This window comes from Dama dama, chromosome 5 (genome assembly GCF_033118175.1).
Source record: "Dama dama isolate Ldn47 chromosome 5, ASM3311817v1, whole genome shotgun sequence".
NCBI classification, from domain to species: Eukaryota; Metazoa; Chordata; class Mammalia; order Artiodactyla; family Cervidae; genus Dama; species Dama dama.
The window spans coordinates 7,109,889-7,136,021 of NC_083685.1; the positions used below are offsets into that span (position 1 = coordinate 7,109,889).

The window sequence follows — 26,133 nt, forward strand, 5'->3', positions numbered from 1 at the left end:
GGAAGGGCTGGGTATAGCCACAGTGCCCATCAAACTGGGGCTGCTTCCTTGGCTCAGCAGAGGAAACATCTTAGAGCCGCTTTAGGTCCAATGACCTCGTCCTCATCGTGGCATCCGGATGCAACCTCCCCCTCACCCTGGGCACCTCGTTGCTAGACTCCGACCGTCCTCCCGTCTCATGTGTCATCTCCCGTCGGCCTCGCCAGGCCTGGAACGATGCTGGAACCCCACGCTGGGTTCCCCCGGCGTCTAGGAGGAGGACAGCATGTTTCCTGACACCTGGCTTGACTTGTGAACTCATTAGCACAGGTGTCCGGGACGCCTTCTCACCAGAGCGCTGCGGATCCTGGAAAGGCAGTGGCCCCAAGGCAGGGGGGCTGCTTTCTGGGAAGCCCAGCAGCTGCTGCAGCCTGGAGGGTCTTTGAAAACTGTGCTTGACGAGTGAGGTGCTGTTCCTTTCTTTTTAAAAAAATATCTGCACCCTTCAGTATTTTTAAATCAGCTTCTATTTTTAGCTTTTCATCTCTGGGGCTCAGCAGCTTGAATGACTCAAGACGCTTCCGACCACCCCCCTCCCACATGGGTTGCAGTTCACCTTCGGGGCTTCCCTGGTGGCTCGGCAGTAAAGAATCCGCCTGCTAATGCTAGAGACCCGGGTTCGGTTTCTGGGTCAGGAAGATCCCCTGGAGAAGGGAATGGCAACACACTCCAGTATCCTTGCCTGGAGAGAATCCCATGGACAGAGGAAGGGGCATGGCGGGCTACAGTCCATGGGGTCACAAAGAGTCAGACACGACTGAGCGTCTTTCACTCACTCACAGTCACTGGGGGCATGAGAGCTGTATTTGCTCCCTGGGCTGTAACGAAGGTCACTAACCAGGGGGCTTAGGACAGAAGTCACTCCTTGTCTCCTAGCTCTGGAGGTGAGAAGCCTGAAGTCAAGAAGGCAGCAGGGTCCTGCTCCCTCCAAAACCTCCAAAGGTGGGTGCTACCCTGCCTCTCCCCAGCTTCTGGGGGTCGTTGGCCATCCCCGGCACCCTCGACTTGCAGGTGCGAAACTCCCTCTGCATCACAGGACGCTCTCCCAGCGTCTGTGTCTCCATCTCAGACCAAAATCTCTGCTTTACTACAACATTTGCTTTTATCGTGGTTGTCTGGACCTGAACCCACAGTAATCTCCAAGGTCTGCCTGTATCTGTTTATCCAACAGAAGAGGACAAGGATTTTCTGGCTTTCCAATTGTCTTCCGACAGCAACGACTTTTACCCGTCTGAATGGCAGGACTGCTTGTTTGTGTGGCCATGAAAAAGTCCATGCAGCCTGTTTGGAAGACTCGTGAGAAGTGATAAGACATAGCCGCTGGAGCAGAAAGCCATGTCCTAAGCTCATTACATCAGATGGAGACGAAGTGAAGTGAAAGTCGCTCAGTTGTGTCTGACTCTTTGCGATCCCATGGACTATACAGTCATGGAATTCTCCAGGCCAGAACACTGGAGTGAGTAGCCTTTCGCTTCTCCAGGGGATCTTCCCAACCCAGGGACTGAACCCAGGTCTCCCGCATTGCAGGCGGATTCTTTACTAACCGAGCCACAAGGGAAGCCCCCAGATGTAGATGAGTTTACAATAAACATAAGCGATCAACATCTACCTTCTTGTTGTTTAAATTCTTGATTCTCCAGTACTATCGGAGACCTCAGTGCGGCTCTGGGAGCTTGGGCTGGCTGTGGATCTGTTTGAAACACACTCATGCAAGACAGCACACAAAACAGCAGCGTCGCCAGCACCTCTGAGCCCCGAACAGTGTGTGAGGCTTTGTGCCCTGTGCGGGGCCTCAGGCTTTCCTTAAGCAACGGGTCCCATCCCTCTCAGCACATCAGAATCCCTGGGGAGCTTCTGAAACTCAGGCTACACCCCAGACCTACGGCATTCGGATCTCCAGGGAGTTTTCAGACATTCTAGACGATTCCTGTGCACTCCTGAGGCTGAGACCTCCAGACCCCTGCTCTCCACCACCTCTGCCTGGTGAGAATATGGTCTTACCCTTCCATTCTCAGAGTGACCTCAGGAGCCTTTTTGGAGTTTTTATGGTAGAGAAACCCCCCAAAGAGTTTTTTTTTTAAAGCCAAACGTTTGTTTTGATGGCTCCATAGAGGAGGCCAAAGAGTTCAAATCCACTCTGTTTACTGCCCTGTGGATTGCCTGATTTTAAGCACGCAGGGTCAGGCAGACAGGGCTTGCCTCTGGCCTCCTTCATAACTAACTGGGCTGTGTGAGCTGGGGCAACGATTCCACCTCTCTGAGCCTCAGCATCCTCTTCAGGAGATGGAGACAGTACTGCCGTGCTCAAAGCTACTAGAGGAGGAAGAGAGGGAATTCTGGTGAAGGAGTCAAACAGTGTGTGTGTGTGCGCTCATGTGTGTGTGTGTACGTGCGTGTGTGTGTGTGTGCGTGCACATGTGTGTGCGTGTGCGCGTGTGTGTGCGTGTGTGTGTGTGTGTATGTATTAGTCGCTCAGTCGTGTCCGACTCTTTGGGACTCCATGGATTGTAGCCCGCCAGGCTCCTCTGTCCATAGGATTCTCCAGGTAAGAATACTGGAGTGGGTTGCCATTCCTTTCTCAGAGGATCTTCCAGAACCAGGGTCTCCTGCATTGCAGGCAGACTCAGCACAGTGCCTGATAAACTCACCATAAATCTTAACCATATGATAACGTTTACCATAAATGTTGGAGTAGCAGCACCCTCAATCCCTGTGAGCTGTGGTCATAGGACGGTAATCATAACAAATGCTCCCAACAGTGGATGCTGCCTCCTGACAGCCCGGCCCTCCACCAGTAAGAAAAGGAAGCCAGCCCTCCCGGCAGAGTCCCCCTGGTGGGGCTCAAGTCAGTGCAGAGGACTCACAGACACAGTGGGGCAGGCGGGAGGTCCAGATGGGGGTGCCGGTCTCGCGGCTGTAGCAGGTCAGGAGGGAGCTCCCCTCCAGCACGAAGCCCGGGCTGCAGGTGTACTGGATGGTGGTGCCCACCAGTAGCACGGGGTCAGAGATCAGGCGGGTCGAGTGGTCCACCTCCCCGGGGTCGCTGCAGTACATGACTGTGCAGGACAGACCAGACCAGGCGGGTGTCAGGGCTGAGTGAGCGCCGGTTTGCTGAGAACTACAGAAGGGTCTAGGACACGCCCCCACTTAGCTCTTCCCTCATTTGAAAGACAGCGCATGTGGCTGGAGAACAGGCCAGGACAAAAGAGACTTGAGTTTAATTTCGCTTTTAAGAACTGGCGCTCCCAATAAATGTTTGTCTCAGGGTGCGAGGACCCGTATACAAGGTTGCACACTGCACCTAACGGTATTTGTAATGGAGGGATTTACGGTCTGATGACCTAAAGGGAAAAAAAAAAAACCGAGATGGCTCTTACTTTTCTCGCAGAATGGGGGGTCGCTGCTCCAGCTGAGGTCCCACTGGCAGATGAGGGTGTCGCTCCCCACGACGTCGTAGCCGGGGTCACACTGGTAGGTGATTCGGGCCCCCCTCACGAGCTCCGTATGAGAAGTGGTTTTCCAGCCGTTCTGGATCTCGGGCAAATCGGAGCAGGAGTCGTTCCTTGACACCTCTTTAAAACAAAAATGTCATCCTTAGATGGGAAGGTGGCCTCTCTGTTGGGGGTTTGTTTTATGAATGTCGGAGGGAAGAGCATATAGAAGATGAGGACGCCTCTGGATATAAGCAACACAACTTCTGAAATCCGGCAGGAACTCTTAACCTGCAGGAACTCTTCTCCAGGGGGGATTTTACAGTGATTTCTTCCCACTGTGGATGTGGGACCTCCGGCCCCAGTCAAGCTGTCAGATGACAGCGACTCCAGTTGACATCCTGACCACAACCTCACGAGAGATCCCGACTCAAGGCCACTCAGTGTGAACTCCTGAACTTCTGACGCACAGGAACGGTGAGACACTAAACGTTTACTGCTAATTTGGGCATGGGGGGTCATCTGTTACATAGCAGTAGGTTGCTACTGTCCTCAGCCTTGGGGCTTCCCAGGTGGCTCAGTGGTAAAGAATCCGTCTGCGAGACACAGGTTCCATCCCTGGGTTGGGAAGACACCCTGGAGAAGGAAATGGCAACCCACTCCAAAATTCTTGCCTGGGAAATCCCATGGACAGAGGAGCTTGGCGGGCTACAGTTCACAGGATCACAACAGTCAGACATGGCTAAGCGTGCATACATGCACATAGCCTCAACCTTGTCCTAAGAAATGTCCATAGATCTATGGGCTTGATGGATTAGTCATATACATATTTTGTACTGCAGATTGAGACAAACACGTAACTATTAAGATAGAAATAACTATTGGTTGCATTCTTCAAATCCCGTTGCCTGCCATCAGCGAACATTAACCACACTCCAGAAAACGCTACACACAGCTTATCATCACAGAGTCTTCCTCCAGAGAAACTCTGTTTTCCTCCTGCTAACCTTTGTTACTAAGGTGGCAATCCAAAGCCCACTACTACAACTTTCCCTTCAGAGTGCCCACTGCACAGATTTTGAGACAAGAGCTAATTACACTGGATAATTAATTTGCGGCTCTTCTGTGCTTCTGGGGGAAGCAAAGCACCTCCTCTGTCTGCGGGAAAGTCATTCTGAGAAACAAGCAATGGTTTTTCCCCGGGATTTCATCATGATTTTATTTGAGGGAAGGAGATCTCCTGGGTGTCTGCGAGAAGGAGGGGAGCGGGAAACGGTTTCTAGAATTGCCTGGTGGGGAGCAGAAGCCTCTATTTTTAGGCCTTTGAAAAATCAGCCAAGCCCTGGATTTGGGACACAGCTGCAAAAGCTCAGAGTCTGGATGAAAGAGGAGAAATGGGGGCAAATACTCTGTGGTCTGCCTGGTGCCAAGAGTTTTGAGACAGAACGGTTTGCTTGCCTGACTTATTTTTTGCATCTTCTTTTTTTAAAATATTTATGCTTTAATTAGAGTGCAATTGCTTGACAATGTCATGTTAGTTTCTGCCGTACAACAGCGTGAATCAGCTACACGTACACACATATCCCTTCCCTCGAGAGCCTCCCTCCCCGCTCCCCCCACCCCTCTAGGCTGTCAGTGAGCATGGAGCAGAGCTCCCCGCGCTAGGCAGCTTCCCACAGCTATCTGCTTTACTCGTGATGGTGTAAATCTGTCAGTGCTACTCTGTCCACGCGTCCCAGCCTCCCCTTCCCCAGCACGTCCACACGTCTGTTCTCTATGTCTGCATGTCTGCTCCTGCCTTGTGAATAGCTTCATCAGTATCATCCTTCTAGATTCCATATATATATGTGTGACTTTTCAATGAGCCGACACAACTACACATTTCCATAGGACCTCCCGTCTCCTCCGGGGCATTCATCACGCTTGTCATTACTCAGCGCTGCCACCATGCAGCAGAGCCTTGGCTCAAAGTGTGGCCCCGCGGTCTGCTAACTGGGTGGCTTTGGCCCGGTCACTTAACCTTCTGTTCTTCAGTTTCTGATTCAGGAGACCCCTCTGGAGACCCTGATTTAGGAATCTACATGTTCAGCAAACATCCCAGGTGAAGGTTCTGGAATGATCTGTTCCTATGAAACTTTGTTAACTTTGCTAAACTTGCTTAGGAGTCAGATAACGTCCCTTCTAATCCTTTGTTTTCATTGTTTGTTTTTTAAAAGCTGTGTGTCGCCTGTCATGTCAATAAGTATCTCTGAGCCTCACTGTCCTCAATCATAGAGTACAGGCAAGAATCATGACCCTGAGTATCCCTAGAGGCAAGACGGAAACTAATTAATGTGCAGGGTATGAGAATAACACTAATATGAGATATATGGATTCAATGATTCGTTTTGACTAAGACATGAGTGCCTACCATGTGGCAGGCACCAGGATTTAGGGATCTGAAGTCATGGTTCCATTTTCATGGTCAAGATCAGCACAATGGTCCAATTTTTGGCAAAAGAAATACCCAAATGTACGGAGTACATGCCACCACTTCCCAGTCTTACGCTCAGAGCAGACATCACTTATCAATCACAGCAACTTCTTTCTTTGAGTCAAGCTGAAACCTCCCAATCCTTTTCCACACAACACTCCAGAGAGCCACTGTCATTGATTGGAGCTGACCCACAATATGGAGCTTATTTATTATCCTGGGATTAGAGGAATAAACACACAAGTGACCAATATCTCTTTGCAAAACACTGCTTACTCATCTCTGCTTTTTAATTCCGTTCCCTCCCATACGCTTGGCCACAGACAATAGCAAAACAAAAAAACAATGAGGAGAATGGGTCTTTGCTTCTGTCTGTGCAGAAAATAATTATGGAAAGTCAGGAACCACGTAGGCTCAGGGTTCCCATAGACAGTTCTGACAGCATCCAGTGCAGATAAGCCTTGGCCACCTCGCAGAGCTGGGGTCAGGCCTTGAGATCAGTCTAGGAGCTTCAGAATTCTCTAGACGACAAGAGAAACCCCCAACCCTCCCATTGGACCCCTCTACTGGATGGGAGTTGCACCTACGTCTGGTTAAATCTAGACCCAGGGTAGCAAACACCTCTCCCATGCCCATGACAGACATCACTAATCAATCATGGCACCCTTTTCCACTGACTTCAGACCTGGCCTCCTCTGAAATCAACATGGTCTTCCACCCAGGTAGGGATGAGCAATTGATTGACATCAAAATTAGATACAAGGCTTCCTCGGTGGTCCAGTGGTTGAGAATCTGCCTTGTAATGCAGGGGACCCCAGTTCGATCCCTGGTCTGGGAAGATCCCACGTGTCATTGAGCAACTGAGCCTGGGCGCCACAACTCCTGAAGTGGTACAGTTAGGGCCCATGCTCTGCAATGAGAGAAGAGGCCCCAGCGAGAAGCCCACACCCTGCAATTACAGAGTAGCCTCTCTAGTAGCCACACCCAGAGAAAAGCCCTCATGTAGCAACGAAAACCCAGAACAGCCGGAAAAAAAAAAAAACTGTTAAAAAATTAAATACAGAAATTAGCTATGTGTTTCTTCAACAGAAATAAGAAAAAATGGAACTGTTCTCTCTTTTTGTGTTCCCTATATGAGCCAGGCTGTGCATCCCGGGGAAGCACTTGCTGGAATCCTGTGCTCATCAGGATATGGTCCTGCTATTGTCTGCTAATGGGACTCTCTCTCTCCCATCTTTACTAACTGGCTCAAGGGCAGGGAGAGAACTCTATTTGTTCCTGTAATCCTGATGCCTCCCACAGGGCCTGGCATGAAAGTTTGTGAACCAAGCTCTCTGGAAACAGAGACAATGCATTTGAAGATGAAATAAAATAATACACATAATAGTGCTGGCCAATTTCAAATTGTCACATGAATCTGAGTTTTTCGGCATCAATTAACAAGAATACCTCCTCTTTAAGATACTGCCAAACTGAACACCGGCCAGGCTTTCTGGTCAACCTTGGGCAGCCTTGGAGAGAGTCAGATTTCCGTCATCAAGCTGAATGCAATTTTGGAAGATTGACTTGGGTACCAGAGGAGAAAAATGAGCAAAAACTATGACCTCATCTTCCAGGAGGGAGGGAGGTGGGGAAGAAAGGTCTAAGGAGATGGATTGAAGCTGAGTCACCAGAAACTCTCCCTCCAAAGGCAGCTGACTCCGGAGGGCACCTGGCCTGGAAAGCCTCTGCCCAGGGCATTGGCCGGTAAAGAATGCATGGAAAGTGGCAGCAATAACACTCTGAAATACTCAGCACTGCAATCAAGGGTAAAAAGGCCTCTGAGACGCATAAAAAAGAAGACAGACACTTTTGATTGCTTTTCTGAGAGATGCATGCAGAGCAGGGAAGGGATGGGGAGTGTCCACCAGCTGGAAATAAAAAGCAGGGGACCAAGAGGGCTATTTTGAGACATTATTCTGCCATCTTCTCTGTCTGCCAGCTTCCCAAGTAAAGTCATATTGCCTGCCTCAACAACAAGAAGCAAACAAAACAAAACAAATGCAAGGGACTTATTTTCAGACTCATGAAGCTCCTTAAGACAGCCAATGGTTAGGGAAGTAGCTTGTATTCTAGAGGCCAGAGAAGGTAGAAAGAGAACACTTCGCATCAGCTGGAGATGGGCAAATCTTCAAGCCAATGGGAAGAACCAAAGACATGGAATCTTGTTCAGGCAAGATTACTGACTGGAGATGTATTATGGCCACAGGAGGAGTTAAGTTCCTGCAAAAATCTCCAGGTCAATAATGTGTTAAAGTCATAATCTGCTAAGTCCTGGTGTCAACCCCGTGGAAGAGGTATCACTATTTCCATTTTACAGATGACAAAAAGAGGCTCAGAGAGGTTAAGTGACTTGCCCAAGGTCACACAGCCATTGATGACAGTACTAGGACTTGAACCCTGGTCCTTCGACTGGAGAGCCCACCTCTTAAAAAAATGAAAAAGCAATGTATATTTTCTGTGCCAATATATTAAAAAAAACTCACATAGTACAACACTCTCCAAAAGACACACCTAGAGGAAATGGTCTTGGCTTGCATCTAAACACAAAGACAAACAGTAACTGGCTAGAACACTTACCGATATAGTTCATGATGAATCCCTGGCCCTTCCCAAAGATGAGGCCAGCGGGGTCCGAGTGGAATTGGATGGTTAGGTCCGGTGTGGACGAGTACAGCTTCTGGGGGCCACTGTTTCCCAGGTACTGTCCCAAGATGTGGGGCATGACCTCGTCACCGTCGTAGATGGTCAGGATGTCGCTGTTGCTGAGGTTCAGGCTTGGGGGGCAGAGAGAAGAGGAGGGGTCTTGAGAAGCCAAGTTATGGGCATTCAATAGACTATTGTTTTTTTTCAGGCAGCACTCTTTCTTGAGATATACTATGTGGTCAGGGCCCAAGCTAAGAAGTGGGGGGTGAGGGAGCCACAGGCTGAACCTGTAAATGGCACGTGCTGGTCCTCCCTGCAAGCAGGACTGGATTTATGGATGGATTGGGCTTCTGAAGACTCATTCATGAAATGACCATTCCTGCATAGAGGTCACTGCAGAGCCGAGTACTACACTGCCGGGAGGACTGCCTTCAATACCCCCGTCATTAACAACCCTTTCTGAGGTGAAGCAAGTGCTGGCCATGTGCCACCTGCTGGGGGTGTGACATGGGTCTTCCGTTTTTCTCTGACGCAGAACAAGCTGACTGCTTGCTAATTATAACTTGCATCCTCATATAAAGTGAAATGATCTTTCCACTTATTATGCAGCACATGCCTCAAAATCAGCCAGGTTACCTATTATGTTTAGAGGATGGGACCACGGGCAGGCTGGAGAAAGATGGAAGATTCATGGAAGATGCTCCAACCTGCCATCACTATTCATAGCATCACGGGATGACACACTTCTAAGACCCAGACACGACAGTACACTGACGATGCACAGTTATAAATCCAGGAAGCCTTCAATAAGGCACAGAAACCAGTGCTGTGGGAGGTGTGCTGGGTAAAATTGATTTCTGATTGTAGGGATGCCAGGTAACTCAGCTTTGGCTGCATCAATCAAGGCAGCCTTGATTGTGTCCCCTCCTTTCCTTGTGTCCCCTCCCTAATATTTCCAAGCATTCACTATGTGCTAGGGCTTCTTTACTAGTGGTAAAGAACCTGCCTGCCAATGCAGGAGATATAAAGACACAGGTTTGATCCCTGGAGGAGGGCATGACAACCCACTCTAGTATTCTTGCCTGGAGAATTCCATGGACGGAGGAGCCTGGCGGGCTACAGTCCATGGGGGTCACACAGAGTCAGACACAACTGAAGCAACTTAGCCTGCATGCAGTATGTGCCAGGCACTGTGCTCTGCTCAGAAGACATGAGGAGTCACAGAACAGTGGTCTGTTTAGACTAGAAAGCCAGGGATTGTGGTAGGAGTTATAATCATAAGTGCAGAGAAGGGAGTCTAACTCAGATGGGGGGGCATCATGGAAGCCTCCCTGGAGGAGGTGATACTCGCTCAGAACCCTCAAGAAAGAGAAGGGGACCACAAGGCAGACAAACAGGAGAGGGAGAGAGGGCAGTGCCTGAGGCAGAGGGAGGGAGGGAGAAGGGTCACAACTCCTGAAGGAAGACACCAGGTGGGCCCTGGGCCCAGCTTTGGGAATAGACATGGGAGTGGAGACTAGACCATGAAGGGTTTAGAGAGCCAAGTTTAGGTCACCTGGGTGTCACCTTGCAGGGGACGGGAGACATTAAAGGATATTAAACAGGAGCATCCTGACGGACCAATTCACTGCCAGAGGACAGGCGTTCCAGGAAACGGCCTTCAGTGAAGTTCTGGGAACTGATGCGGATGATGACAGCACCGCCCCCCCCCCCCCAAGCTTCATCCAAAGCCCAAGGGCAGTGTTTGCTGCCACTCTGGGAGCGGGAAGGAGATGAGGAAACCACCCATGTTGGTGCTTCAAGCAGGAAGAACAAAGCAACACAAACAGAAGGCCCGCTGCTGAAGGTCTGCTTCCAGCAAGCAGGGGATGCACTTTACTCACCACAATTCCTCACGTCTAGCTGTGCCAACGAGTGACTCAGGGAGACTCTAATTGCCCCCATACCCTCCATCAGCTTCCCATACACCACTCCCCAGAACATCCTCTCCTGAGAAAAGGTTGTGGGCTTACTTTGCACACAGGGCTTTAAGACTAAGCTCCCAGACTCTGCCTACCCCCTGCCAGTTTCCAGCTAGACAACAACCTCTAAACCCCTATTACATTGACATTCTGGAGTCACTACTTTCATCTGCATACCATAGGTGCTCAGCAGATGCTATGCTATGAAAGAGCCCGCCAGACAGTCTATTTGGCAACAGAAATAGTAGGCTTAATGTCAGTTTTTGAACTATGGAAGAGCCTCTTAACTCTAAGTACCATGAAAACATCAATAGCTCGTGAAAGCACTGGATCAGGCCAGTATGAAGCCCAGCAGAGTGGAGATGTTTATTCTATAAGCCGACTTCATAGCCAATCCGCTGGTAACAGTGGTTTGCAGACAGTGCATGACTTCGCTTTATTCTATCATTCATTTCAATGATCTCAGGGCAGCAGAAGCATCTTCAAGGGTGCAAACACCTTTCATTTGAAAACCCAAGAACAACTGTCTGTTCCTTCTAAAATAGGAAGGAGCAGTGCTCTGGGGAGAGCACACAGCCTTGGGAATCAGAAAGGTCTGGTTTGATTCCTGGTTCAACACTTTGATGGAGGGCGTGTAGCTTTTCTGAAGTTCCTTGCCTGTGAATTGGGCTTACTATTTCCAGTCTATGTCATGGGCTTTCAGAGCGAGGTAAGGGATGCAGGAGATCTGGGATCAGATTCTAGGTTCACTGATAGCACCTGAGCAAAGTCTGTTCATTTGAATGTTATGTCATGTTGTAATGTTATTATGGGCATCATCGCCATCCCCATCATCACCACCACAACCATCATCATCACCATCAGCATCAACACAACCATCATCGTCACCGTCAATATCAACACAACCATCATCATCCCCATCATCACCATCCCTATCATCAACACCACCATCATCATCATCATCCCCATCATCACCACGACCACCATCAACACCACCACAACCATCATCACCACCATCATCACCATCCCCATCATCACCACCACCACCATCAATACCACCACAACCATTATCATCACCATCAGCATCAACACAACCATCATCGTCACCATCAACACCACCACAACCATCATCATCACCATCACCACCATCCCTATCAATACCACCATCATCATCATCCCCATCATCACCACGACCACCATCAACACCACCACAACCATCATCATCACCACCATCACCATCCCCATCACCACCACCACCACCATCAACACCACCACAACCATTATCATCACCATCAGCATCAACACAACCATCATCGTCACCATCAACACCACCACAACCATCATCATCACCATCATCACCATCCCTATCATCAACACCACCACCATCATCATCATCCCCATCATCACCACGACCACCATCAACACCACCACAACCATCATCATCACCATCATCACCATCCCCATCATCACCACCACCACCATCAACACCACCACAACCATTATCATCACCATCAGCATCAACACAACCATCATCGTCACCATCAACACCACCACAACCATCATCATCACCACACCCACTATCATCACCATTAACACCACCACAACCATCACCAGCCCCATCATCAACACCACCACCATCCCCACCACCACACCACCATCATCATCATCCCCATCCCCATTATCAACATCACCACCACCATCATTACCATCAATATCAACACAACCATCATCATCACTGTCATCAACACCACCACCATCATCACCATCCCCATCATCACCACGACCACCATCAACACCACCACAACCATCATCATCACCATCATCAACACCACCACCATCACCACGACCACAACCACTATCATCACCATCACCATCAACACAACCATCATCATCACCATCAGTATCAACACAACCATCATCATCCCCATCATCACCACCACAACCATCATCATCCCCATCATCCCCATCCCCATCATCAACACCGTCACCACCATCATTACCATCAACACCGCCACCATTATCATCACCCCTATCATCATGAACATCACCACCATCATCATGACCATCACCACCATCATCACCACCATCACCACCACCACCACCATCAACAGCACCACCATCACAATCCCCCCTTTGATGCTTACCAAGAAAAGAGTAATGACAAAAATCAGCCTGGAGCTGCCTGCCTCCCTGGGGGCAGAACAGAGGAAGAAACGGGAGGTACTGGGAGTGAGCTGCCCATCACTGGCGAGAACAGAGATGTTTCCCAGGTCTGGATGTGAACCCTTGATGAAAGCAGCCACCATGCATCTCCTTAAAAATGGTCCCACCCTTAAAGGGCAGTAGAATCCAGCAGAGGGTAAGGTCCAGACCATCCGGGCTCTGCCAGTATCACATACACCCCATAGGAGCGAGGGAAAAAGATTAGCACTGTATCCCTTCCATAATGCAACAGGGTGGTGACACTGGGCTGTCCTGTGAGAAAGCAGCAGCCCAGAGCCCCATCCTCATTGCAGAATTCCCAGCCCAAGGAGCCCAGCTGAGGGAGGGGTGAGCTTTTACAACAAATAATGTTTAGAGCTGTATGAGTATTAGACTCCACTACACTTGTTGTGACTGGAAGACCCATGAAAACAAAGCTTTCACCCAGAGGAGCAAAACAGTGGAGAAGGTGCCCAAAGGACAGTGGGAGAAAGAGCAAAGGTGCTCTCTCCTGTATCCGTTCTGTTGTTGATCGGTCACTCAGTCCTGTCTGATGCTGCGACCCCGTGGGCTGCAGCATGCCAGGCTTCCCTGTCCTCCTGGATCCAGCTTTTTGAGAGGCTGGTTCCAATGATACACACGAATGCTGGTAATTGATTTTCCCTCCTGATCCAGAGACGAGCCTGTGTTTTTGATTGCCTGTCCAGCTGTGTTTGATACATTGAGTTCATCCAGGGTCCCTGCCGCTGGGCAATCCCCCAGCAATCGAGAGGAAAACGCAGAGACTTAACGGCAGGCAGATTGGCCACAGGGCAGAGCAGGGCTTTCAGCAGAGGATAGAAGAGAGATGTCAGCCAGATACAATCTGATGAGGCACTGAGAAATCAGGATGTCAGTTTGACTCCAGCGCTAACGGGAGATGGAGAGGTGCTGGCAGGCAGGTGGGTTTGATCTGACTGGAATTGGGTATAGCAGGTCCCCCGCAGGGAGGATTCCACAGGAAGCCAGAGCTCCCCACGGCCAGCCCCCCTTAGCTGTCAGAGGGAAAGGCTTTCCGTGGGCACAGGGGTCTTGAGCTCCTGCCAGAAGATCGCAGCCTCTGTGTCTCCTTCAACACGACAAGCCATCTCTTTCTCCTTGGTCACTGCCGCTGGCTTTTCTCCACCTTTCAGCAGGATTGTGGGGCGATCTGAAGGCTTACTGACTCCGTCCTTCCCTGGCTCCCACCCCTCTCCCAGCAGCGGTCAGGTAAATCCTTCCCAAACACAAACCTGGACGCCTTCCCTCGACAGTTCAATAGAGGAGCAAACGAGGTCTATTCACCCAATGGAATCTTATTCAACCATGAAAAGGGTTTGGGGACAAGACCTCACTTAGCATTTAGGTAACACTGACGGCTCAGTATTATCCACTCAAACGGCAACCCCACAAGCTGAGATACATTACCATTTCCTCACAGAGAAGCAAACTGAAGCTCAGCTAGGAGAAGCCATCTGCCCAAGGTCACATGTGAATCAGACCCTGGATCAAACCTATGTCTGTCAGAGCGAAAGCCCAAGATAGGAACCACTATTTCATACAACATCCCATGAAAGTCCCACACAGTCGTGCCCCAAAAGTGTACCCAGACAAGGACCTATTGCATAGCATGGGGAACTATAATCAATATTTTGCAATAATCTATAAAGGAAAAGAATCTGAAAAAATACGTATAACTGAATCAACTTGCTGTACGCCTGAAACAAATACAAGACTGTAAATCAACAACACTTCAATAAAAAAAAGAAAGAAAAAGTATGCTCAGGTTCAGTCTTATCTCAGAAAATGCAAATTAAAAATTACAAATAAAACCTGCAGGATGAGGAAGACTTGTTTCACTGTTCCCCTATATCCCAACATGCCTTTGGTTCACATGATGTCATCGCTAGAGTTCTTTTGAATATTTATTCCTTCTACAGACTCCCCATGTAAAAAATATTTTGTCTTCTAAACATTTTACATTTCTTGGTAACAAATTTGTTTTATCTTGTTGCTGATCATGTATAACAGAGTATGTGATAAAGTCAGTGTTAAACTGATTACTTGGTCTGGGTGGTTTTATTTAGTAGAATGAGATTTGTTACAGTTTTGCAAATATTTTAAGAGTCTGGAAAAGATGCTTAAGAAATGGATATAGCGTTTGCCTCGATGGAGGGGGCTGTTTGCTGGGGAAGGGTGGGAAACTTGACTTTCATAGTAGACCCTTCTGTACCTTTGGGTTTTGAATCATGTGGGTATTTTACCTCTTCACAAAGGATAAAAACAGTCCGAGGGACCCTCATCATAGCTTCCACAAGGGTCTAGAGAGCCAAAGAGGTGAGGATAGAATGTAAATTTGAATCTAACATATATTAGCAAGTGTACTTTCTCTTGACCAGCAGAGGGCAGTGTGCCCTTAAGCAAGATACAGGCATCTAGTTCCCCTGCAGGGTAACCCCATCTCCCCATCCTTACTCCAACAAACCAGGACCCTGCAAGTGGGGAGAAGGTGGTAAGTGAGCTTTGTAACTGCTGAGCTGTAGTTAATATTCCACAGAAGGTGCAGAAAGAAATGATGAGCAAGCCACCTTGCTTTTCTTATTCCTTTCCTAACAAACATCTGACCTTTGCTTAGCAACCTCGCCTTTAAAAGTCTCTCCTGAGTAGTATTCACAAGACAATTTGTGGTAGATAAACATCTTTGGAAACGTCTAATGGTTATGTATTTATTTAAATGTGAATTAGAAAAATATATAAATATATGGTTTGCACATCAAACTTCTCATTTCACGGACATTATCTTGCTTAGGGGAAGCCAAGTGAAAACGGAAAGCCAATTTAAGGAGGAAAATAAAAAGCAGCTGGTAATAGAATTGGACTGTGGAAATAGCAAAAATTAGCCCACAGAATTCCACTCAGTTTCTCAGCCTTCCAAGACTTCCATGGGGGTTCACGGGGAGGGGGAGGGGCGGGCAGCCCAGCACTGCTGTCTCAAATATCTTCGGATACCAGATCCTTTGCAGCCTAGAGACCTGCCTTAGCCAGGCTGGTCCTCTAGTCTGGAATGTCTCTCCTCTCCTCTCTGCCTGATGTCATTTTATAGGTCCCTCTGCGCTTCCTACACCCTTCTGCCTCTATGGCCGTATGATAGCTGGCCAAGACTTTCAGAAGGCTTCCTCAGAGGCAGGAGCACTTCACACGCACCCGTTCATTTCATCCTCAGACAAAACCTCCAAGAAGCACCACTCTCACCCATTTCACAGGTAAGCAAACTGAGGCACCCAGAGGTGAAGAAACACGCTGAAGCTCACACAGCTAGTCATACGGGAGAGCCATGTGGTTAGTAGTCATGATTCTAGCACTGAACAGTGGGACTCTACCTGCCGGTGTCCGCTCTCATACCGGGCTGCGAACTCCCTGAAGGGACATGCCCAAGCCCAGGGCTTCGCAAAGGTGAAATAACTGTCGTGTACACAGATGGATGGTGGTGAGTTTATTTCTGCTTCTTCCAGGTGAGCAAACGAGGCTCAGAAGGGTTCAATGACTGTCTTAAGAAAACACCATCTTGCAATCAAGACAGGACCTCCACCGGACTGCAGAGATGGGTGATTAAATACACTGTTGAATTTAAATAAGGGAAAGAAGAGAAGCAGAACCCAGAAGTGCAGTTGTAAGTGCAATAAAACTTTTATAAAACACTTATATATATTTTTTGAAGGCCTTAAGAAAAAGGCTTGTTTAGAACTCTCTTGTGTCCATTCTCTCTTCATATCCCCGCAGCCACATGGTGAGGAGACCCGAGAAAATGAAATCCCATTTCACAGAGGAGTAAACTGAGCCCATAAGAGCCCAGATCCCAAGGCCTTGGCTCCTTCACGAAGCCACACAGCCAATGCCAGCTGCTCCCTGGCACCGTGGAATTGCTGAGGGACCCTTTGGCCCAGGGCTAATTTGGTTTCAATTTAATTTGATAAAATAGCAGGTGAGACAAGAAACCATGTCACCTCCGGGGAGGACAGAGAAAATCAATCTCTCTGGCTCCCTAAAAAGACCCATTAAAGCATAAAAAATGAACAGTTTTCTCATTTCCTTCTCTGTCCTTCCCTATTTCTCCACTTTCTTTCCTTCCTTTCTCCTCCAGATACTCACCAAGAGCGTGCCTGTGTAGGGCTCAGACCCAGCCTTCACTCAGTCCCGGCTACACAAGAGAATCTCTGGGGAGATTTAAGAACTCCCAATGCTGTCCAGGCTGCACCCCAGGTGGACGGGGTCCTCAGCATCTCGGGGCGCAGGTCGCGGGCATCAGTGGCACTGAAGTTCCCCAGGAGGGTGTGCCGGCAGCCGGGACTGAAAGCCGCTGCCCTGGAGGTTTCAATGTGGGTGAGACCCCCATCTCTGTTCTGCCTTTCTCTTCTCCTTTTCCTCCACCTTTCTCCCTGTCTTGACCAATTCCCTCTTGGATCTCCAATGAGAAAGAGAAGAAAGATACCCCCAACCCCCCACTGGACGTGCCTTTCCTCTGGGACCACCCCACGGGCTGACCAGCCACATCTCTGGGCTGAGCCGATTCACAACACGGAGGGCAAGGCTTCGGCAAGATCAACAACGAGGCACATCACTCCCAGCGCTGCGGACCAGTGGCAAACCCAACACTTCTCAGCTGCTTTGCTGGGAAAGCAGAAAGAAACCAGTCCCTAACCACCCTGGTGTTTTTCGCTCCATCTTGAGAGGCCGTCCAAAGAGAATGGACTCTGGGTTCAAACCCTCAGTGTGCTGGTTTCTAGCTAGGTGACCTTGAGAAAGTGACTTAACTCACTGATCCTCAGTGTCCTCACCTGTAAAATGGGGATAATACTGTTGAAAGCGGTAAGCATCGTAATCAGTGCCAGGAATTCAATTAACAGAGCAATTTTTTTTTCTGTCTGTGAAAAAATATATTCATAATGAATTACACAGCCTGCTAGGGGAGAGGGTTGTGGTGTCAGGAGATATTGAGAGTCGCCCACCCCCACCCCCGTTGCTTCTTTGCTTTGTGACTACGGACAAGTCACCTGCCCAGCCTGGGCCTCAGTTTCTCTAGATGAAAATCTCAGAAAGCACCAATTGTAAAAAAAAAAAAAAAAGAAAAGAACAGAAAGGAAGAAAGTGTGGCTGCTGTGAAGTAGCCACAGTTTCCTTCTGCTTCATGCTTTCCTTCTCCCCAGGAGGTCAGGCCCCCATCTTCCCTCCCCTCTCCATCACCAGCCGCTAAGGGATGGGGTTGACAATTCAGGGATTCAGATACAGGCTGGTGAAGCTTGGCTTTCCCACACCCAAGGGTGGCCAGAGGCGGTCTCGTGGCCCTTCCCAGACTTTCCTGTGTGCGGATGCCCACATCGCTCCCTCTTTCTGGACAGGAATTTCTCCAGATTTATACAGTTAGAGGGTGGGACTAGAGGCCTTCTTCATTTTAGGGCCTCTGAGTCAGGGTAAAAGAGCTGAACTTGAGAGAGTATAATTAAAGCATAAATTGGAGTTTAATTATGGGTGGGTTGGGACTTGTGGTGTGTGTGTTGTCTGTGTGGGGTATGTATGTGTTTTGTGTGTGTAGTGTGTGTGTTGTGTTGTGTGTTGTGTTGTCTGTGTGTGGTGTGTGTGTAGCATGTATGGGGTATGTGTGTAGTGTGTGTGTTGTGTTGTCTGTGTGTGTTGTGTGAGGTATGTGTGTAGTGTGTGTGGGGTATGTGTGTTGTGTTGTGTGTGTGGGGTATGTGTGTAGTGTGTGTGTGGGGCATGTGTGTGGTGTGTGTGGTGTGTTGTCTGTGTGTGTTGTGTAAGTAGTGTGTGAGGGGTATGTGTGTAGTGTGTGTGGCGTGTTGTATGGTGTGTTGTCTGTGTGTGGTGTGTTGTGTAGTGTGTGTGGGGTATATGTGTTGTGTTGTGTGTGTGTTGTGTGTGTGTAGTGGTGTGGTGTGTTGTCTATGTGTGGTGTGTGAGTAGTGTGTGTGTGGGGTATGTGTGATATGTGTGGTGTGTTGTCTGTGTGTGTTGTGTGAGTAGTGTGTGTGTAGTGTGTGTGTTGTGTGAGTAGTGTGTGTGTAGTGTGTGTGGGGTATGTGTGTGGTGAGTATGGTGTGTTGTCTGTGTGTGGTGTGTGTGTTGTGTGTGTGGGGTATGTGTGATATGTGTGGTGCGCATGTTGTGATCTGTATGTGGTGTGTGATGTTTGTGTTGTGCATGTGTGTGATGTGTGGGCTGTGTATGATGTATGTGGAGTGTGTGTGTGTGTGGTATGTGCGTGCACATGTGCATGCACACACACACGCGCGCGCACACACACACACACACACACACGCCCGTGCAGAGGGGCATGGCCCTGGCCCGGCTCGCTGCAGGAAGCAGCTCGGGGCTGTCACCGCAGGAGCGGACAGCTGCCGGGTCTGTGTTCGCTGGCGCTCTGAGTCCCCATCATGACGCACCCTCTTGAAGACATCCCCTCGTACAGCCTGGTGTGGCTCATCTCAGCTGCCAAAACACATCCCCTGCGAGCCAGCGCAGGCTCCGGGAGGGCAGGAACGGTCCTCCAGAAGAAAACCAACCACTGGGAAGCTCGAGGGCCCCCCCAGGCTCCCCTGGAGGTGTGATGTAGCTGCACAGGGGCCCCCCGGCCATCACAGGACCGCGCTTGGAGCCTCTGCCCCGCCTGGCTGCCAGACCCCACCGTGTGAACTCACGGATTGTTCGAGAACTAACTAAGCAGACAGAGGTGATGCACTCTGAAGAGTTTGGCGTGCAGTAAATTGGTGTTTTCTCCAAGCCTCTGATAGCCTACCTCAATGCCAGGCACATGGTGGGTCCTCACCAAGCACTGGATGGAGAGTAAGCGCCAGGGCCACTGCACATCAGACAAGCGGCTCGTGGGATGTCAGATCTAATTGCATCTGAACGCTGTGGGCTCCTAGTCGTGCACCAGCAAGGCAGGGGCCGGGCTGGAGGTGGGGGGTGGAGGGGGGGCAGTCCCTCCCACGGCTGCAAATGCCAAGGCTGTGAAGAACTGGCACAGCCAAGGAGTGGAAAAGGGCACGTGCTGGGGAGGACCTGTCCTAGGGCTGTGTTTCCCAGTTACCACTCACACCAACAGCGGGGGGAAGGGGAGTAATCAACCAGGTAGGACGTCTGAGGAGTGCCTTAGGATGAAGCTTCTTCAATCCCTCAGTGCCCGAAGTTGGGGGCAACATTTGTGTGTGTGCGTGTATAGTTGTATAATAGACCTCAATTTGGACACACATCATGGAAGGAGTTAATCATCATCATCCCAGCTGCCAAGTAAACTTCTGAGTGCGCATGGTGTCAGGCCCTTGCCAAGAGTTCCATCTTCCCAGGAACTCTAACGGGTGGGGACTCTGTAATTAACATCCTCCTTTTAAATACAGGGAACTGAAGCTCAGAGAAGTAAAGTGATTTATCCAAGGTCACAGCCAATGACGTGGAGAGTTAGGATCTGAACTCAAAACTTCCTTTGTTGTTGTTGTTCGGTTGCTAAGTTGTGTCCCACCCTTTTCCATCCCATGGTCTGCAGCATAACAGGCTTCCCTGTCCTTCACTATCTCCTGGACTTTGCTCAAACTCATGTCCATTGAGTTGGTGATGCCATCCAACCAACTCATCTTCCGTCATCCCCTTCTCCTGCCTTCAATCTTTCCCAGCATCAGGATCTTTTCCAGTGAGTTGGCTCTCTGCATCAGATGGCCAAAGTATTGGAGCTTCAGTTTCAGCATCAGTCTTTCCAATGAATATTCAGGGTTGATTCCCTTTCGGATCGACTGGTTTGATCTCCTTGCAGTTCAAGGAACTCTCAAGAGTCTTCTCCAGCACCATAGTTCAAAAGCATCATCTCTTCAGTGCTCAGCCTTTTTTATGGTCCAGCTCTCACATCTGTACATGACTATTGGAAAAACCATAGCTTTGACTATATAGATCTTTGTCAGCAAAGTGATGTCTCTGCTTTTTAATATGCTATCTAGATTTGTCATAGCTTTTCTTCCAAGGAGCAAGTGTATTTTTAAATTTCATGGCTGCAGTCACCATCCTCTATAACAGGCAAAAAGAGAGCCTTTTCCTGAAAAAATCTCAGGATCTTTTGAGAGTGCCTTCCACATGTGAAGAAGCATCAGGTGCAGAAAGAAACATTTTCTGATTCTTTATGCCAGGCACTGAGACCTGGGTAGAATTCATAGCTGTGGGATCATAGGCAAGTTACCTCACTTCTCTGGGCCTCAGTTTCTTCATCTGTAAAATGGGGACAATGATAGTCTTCTCCTAGGGACAGTTGCGCACAGGGATGTCATTTGGAGTTTCAGACTGGGACCAGGAGACCTGAGTTCTCACCCCTACTCTTCGTTGGGTTTGGTAGCTTGAGTGCAGAAATTATTTCAAAGCTCTGGGGCCCCCTCTGTGTCCAGATCCTTTGTAGGGAGGCTCCCAAACACCTGCCACCAAGAGATGGAGTACATTTCTCCATCCCTCGAATCTGGTCTGGCCCTTGCTTTGTGATTTGCCATAGGATACCAATGATGTCGCTCCAATTCCTGGTCTAGGCTCACTCAAGAGGTCGTGAATGCTCTTGAGTGGAATGCTCATGGCTGTGGAATGCTGGCCAGTCACCACAGGAAGGAGCCCAAACCAGCTGTTGGATGACGAGAGACCCGTGGAGCAGAGGTGAACCATCCCAGGCTAGGGCTGCCTAGACTGACAGCCAGCCTGCCCCAAATATGTAAGAAAGGCCAGCCATGGACCCACAGGGCTTCCTACCTAGCCCATAGTTGCCCACAGACACAGGCGGGAGTCAGCTCAGACCAGGAGAACCCCCCCTGCCCCCGCCGCCTCCTTGCTGACCTGCAGACTCATGAGACATGCCACAAGCTTGTTGTTTTCTATCACTGAATTTGGGGTGGTTTGTTATACGGTAATAGCTGACTGAGAGGGCAATCTTGGGACAGTCTTTCCCCATCTATGGCCACAGTTTCCTCATGTGAAACAGGATGGAATTTGGCCTCTATGAACTGTGCTGCTCCAGATTCCCTAGAGTTTTTGGCTCTGGAAAAAAATCCCTTCTCTCTCCACTAATAGACTAGAGGGCTTTCTTTCTATTGTGGCCATTTCTCTTCATGATTTATGCTGCTGTCTGGACATGGTTTCCCTGGTGGCTCAGATGGTAAAGAATCTTCCTGCAATGCAGGAGACCCAAGTTCGATCTCTGGGTTGGAAAGATGCCCTGAAGAAGGGAATGGCAACCCAGTCCAATATTCTTGCCTGGAGAATTCCATGGACAAGAGGAGCCTGGTGGGCTACAGTCCATGGGGTTGCAAGAGTCGGATACAAATGACCAACTAACACACTGAGTGTCTGTGATTCTGAGGGCTGCTATCAACTTTCAAAATATATACATTTACTTGGCTGTACAGGTCTTAGTTGTGGCATGCAGGATCTTTGTTTCACCATGCAGGATATTTCATTGCAGCATAGGGACTCTGTAGTTGTGGCATGTGGGCTCTCTAGTTGTGGCTGTGGGCTCTCTAGTTGTGGAGCATGGACTCTCTAGTTGTGGAGCATGGGCTCTCTAGTTGTGGCTCTGGGCTCTCTAGTTGTGGCTCTGGGCTCTCTATGTGGCTCTGGGCTCTCTAGTTGTGGAGCATGGACTCTCTAGTTGTGGAGCATGGACTCTCTAGTTGTGGCTGTGGGCCTCTAGTTGTTGCTTTGGACTCTCTAGTTGTGGCTCTGGGCCCTCTAGGTGTGGCTCTGGGCCATCTAGTTGTGGCTCTGGGCTCTCTAGTTGTGGCTCTGGGCTCTCTATGTGGCTCTGGGCTCTCTAGTTGTGGAGCATGGACTCTCTAGTTGTGGCTCTAGACTCTCTAGTTGTGGCTCTGGGCTCTCTAGTTGTGGCTCTGGGCCCTCTAGGTGTGGCTCTGGGCCATCTAGTTGTGGCTCTGGGCTCTCTAGTTGTGGCTCTGGGCTCTCTAGTTGTGGCTCTGGGCTCTCTATGTGGCTCTGGGCTCTCTAGTTGTGGAGCATGGACTCTCTAGTTGTGGCTCTGGACTCTCTAGTTGTGGCTCTGGGCTCTCTAGTTGTGGAGCATGGACTCTCTAGTTGTGGAGCATGGGCTCTCTAGTTGTGGCTCTGGGCTCTCTAGTTGTGGCTCTGGGCTCTCTATGTGGCTCTGGGCTCTCTAGTTGTGGAGCATGGACTCTCTAGTTGTGGAGCATGGACTCTCTAGTTGTGGCTGTGGGCCTCTAGTTGTTGCTTTGGACTCTCTAGTTGTGGCTCTGGACTCTGTAGTTGTGGCTCTGGGCTCTCTAGCTGTGGCTCTGGACTCTCTAGTTGTGGCTCTGGGCTCTCTAGTTGTGGCTCTGGACTCTCTAGTTGTGGAGCATGGACTCTCTAGTTGTGGAGCATGGGCTCTCTAGTTGTGGCTCTGGGCTCCCTAGTTGTGGCTCTGGGCTCTCTAGTTGTGGCTCTGGGCCCTCTAGGTGTGGCTCTGGGCCATCTAGTTGTGGCTCTGGACTCTCTAGTTGTGGCTCTGGGCCCTCTAGTTGTGGCCCTGGGCCCTCTAGTTGTGGAGCATGGACTCTCTAGTTGTGGCTCTGGGCTCTCTAGTTGTGGCTCTGGACTCTCTAGTTGTGGAGCATGGACTCTCTAGTTGTGGAGCATGGGCTCTCTAGTTGTGGCTCTGGGCTCCCTAGTTGTGGCTCTGGGCTCTCTAGTTGTGGCTCTGGGCCCTCTAGGTGTGGCTCTGGGCCATCTAGTTGTGGCTCTGGACTCTCTAGTTGTGGCTCTGGGCCCTCTAGTTGTGGCCCTGGGCCCTCTAGTTGTGGAGCATGGACTCTCTAGTTGTGGCTCTGGACTCTCTAGTTGTGGCTCTGGGCCCTCTAGTTGTGGCTCTGGGCCCTCTAGTTGTGGCTGTGGGCTCTCTAGCTGTGGCTCTGGGCTCTCTAGTTGTGGCTCTGGACTCTCTAGTTGTGGCTCTGGGCCCTCTAGTTGTGGCCTTGGGCCCTCTAGTTGTGGAGCATGGACTCTCTAGTTGTGGCTCTGGACTCTCTAGTTGTGGCTCTGGGCCCTCTAGTTGTGGCTCTGGGCCCTCTAGTTGTGGCTCTGGGCTCTCTAGCTGTGGCTCTGGGCTCTCTAGTTGTGGAGCATGGACTCTCTAGTTGTGGAGCATGGACTCTCTAGTTGTGGCTCTGGACTCTCTAGTTGTGGCTCTGGGCTCTCTAGTTGTGGCTCTGGGCTCTCTAGTTGTGGAGCATGGACTCTCTAGTTGTGGAGCATGGACTCTCTAGTTGTGGCTCTGGACTCTCTAGTTGTGGCTCTGGGCCCTCTAGTTGTGGCTCTGGGCCCTCTAGTTGTGGCTCTGGGCTCTCTAGCTGTGGCTCTGGGCTCTCTAGTTGTGGCTCTGGACTCTCTAGTTGTGGCTCTGGGCCCTCTAGTTGTGGCCTTGGGCCCTCTAGTTGTGGAGCATGGACTCTCTAGTTGTGGCTCTGGACTCTCTAGTTGTGGCTCTGGGCCCTCTAGTTGTGGCTCTGGGCCCTCTAGTTGTGGCTCTGGGCTCTCTAGCTGTGGCTCTGGGCTCTCTAGTTGTGGAGCATGGACTCTCTAGTTGTGGAGCATGGACTCTCTAGTTGTGGCTCTGGACTCTCTAGTTGTGGCTCTGGGCTCTCTAGTTGTGGCTCTGGGCTCTCTAGTTGTGGAGCATGGACTCTCTAGTTGTGGAGCATGGACTCTCTAGTTGTGGCTCTGGACTCTCTAGTTGTGGCTCTGGGCCCTCTAGTTGTGGCTCTGGGCCCTCTAGTTGTGGCTCTGGGCTCTCTAGCTGTGGCTCTGGGCTCTCTAGTTGTGGAGCATGGACTCTCTAGTTGTGGAGCATGGACTCTCTAGTTGTGGCTCTGGGCTCTCTAGTTGTGGCTCTGGGCTCTCTAGTTGTGGCTCTGGGCTCTCTAGTTGTGGAGCATGGACTCTCTAGTTGTGGAGCATGGACTCTCTAGTTGTGGCTCTGGGCCCTCTAGCTGTGGCTCTGGGCTCTCTAGCTGTGCTGCGCAGGCCCCAGAGCACTTGGGCTCATAGTGGTGGCCCATGGGATCTTAGTTCCCTGACCAGAGATCGAACCTGTGTCCCTCATCTTGCAGTGCGGATTCTTACTCACTGGACCACCAGGGAAGGGCCTGCCGTCAACTCTTGGCTCTCCCTTCTTGCCTGGTTCCTGGGCTGAGTTCTCCCCGCCCAAAGAAGCTATATCTGGTTGATGGACAGGAGTGCCTCTGGACAGGCACTTAATTTTTAGGGCTTGGAATTAACTTAGCGCAGAACGGGTTGGCAGCAGCTGAAGAGACATATTCCACAGCTATCAATCATATGGTTACCGGGTTTGTTATTAGGTTCTTTTATTTCCTGGCTGATGGATTATGCTGGGGTCCATAAAGAGGGAGAGATTTGGGGCTGTGCTCCACAATGGACCCAAGAAAAGCAAACTGGAGCTTGGCTGAAGTAGGTGTCCAGGAAAAGGGAGGAGGGCCTCCCTTTTCTTCGAGCCTCAATTTTTCCTTCTGTAAAATGGGTCAAGGGATTTCTCCTTTATTGAACACCTCATTACCATTTATTGTGCAGTTATAATATTGGATTTTGGCCCCAGAGACCTGGGTTCAAATTCCACTTGGTTTCTTTCTAGCTATGTGACTTTGGGCAAGTGACTTCACCTCTCTGAGCCTCCTGAGTTTTCCCATCTGTAAAATGGGGGCAATCATAATGTGATCACACAGGTTTCTCAAGTGAGAGTTAAATGAATTGACACGGAAAAAGCACTTAGTGACTGGCAAACAGGAAGCATTCAATAAATTCAGATATTTATTGTGATGCCAATGATAACTGCCATCATCATCCATGAAATAATTCCTGCCATGTGTTTACCCTAAAGTCTGGCATATACTAGGGAAGATTATTTGCCAATTTGGTGCCAGAATCCTTACTGAGAACTTTACATATTTTTAAATAAACATACACACTCAAGATCTCTCTCTCTTTTATTCAACAGATATTTATTGAGCACTTACTGTGTGCCAGGCCCTGGGGATATAAACAAAATATCCCATTGCAAGGCAGTCACCTTCTGTCACCTGAAATGCAGAGCCTGTAAGCAGCAGAGTCAGGCTTCAAAGGAACTCTCTCTGACCCTGAAAGAGGTGATACCCACTTTAAAGGTAGAAAGTGAAGAGGAACTAAGAACTAAGAACCTCTTGATGAGAGTGAAAAAGCTGGCTTCAAACTCAAGCTTCAAAAAATGAAGATCATGGTATCCAGT

The 26,133-nt window shown here is 49.6% G+C and overlaps 1 protein-coding gene across 1 annotated transcript in view; it reads right to left on the reverse strand.

Annotated features, from left to right (window-relative positions):
• The window catches only part of SEZ6L (seizure related 6 homolog like), a 135,725-nt gene that overhangs the window by 21,263 nt on the left and 88,329 nt on the right, over positions 1-26,133 (reverse strand). Inside the window, exons 12-14 of the mRNA XM_061140688.1 lie at positions 8,563-8,759; positions 3,417-3,611; positions 2,904-3,095 (exon numbers count right to left, since the gene is read on the reverse strand). Of these exons, the coding sequence (XP_060996671.1) occupies positions 2,904-3,095; positions 3,417-3,611; positions 8,563-8,759 (584 nt within the window). The remainder of the gene's footprint in view (positions 1-2,903; positions 3,096-3,416; positions 3,612-8,562; positions 8,760-26,133) is intronic.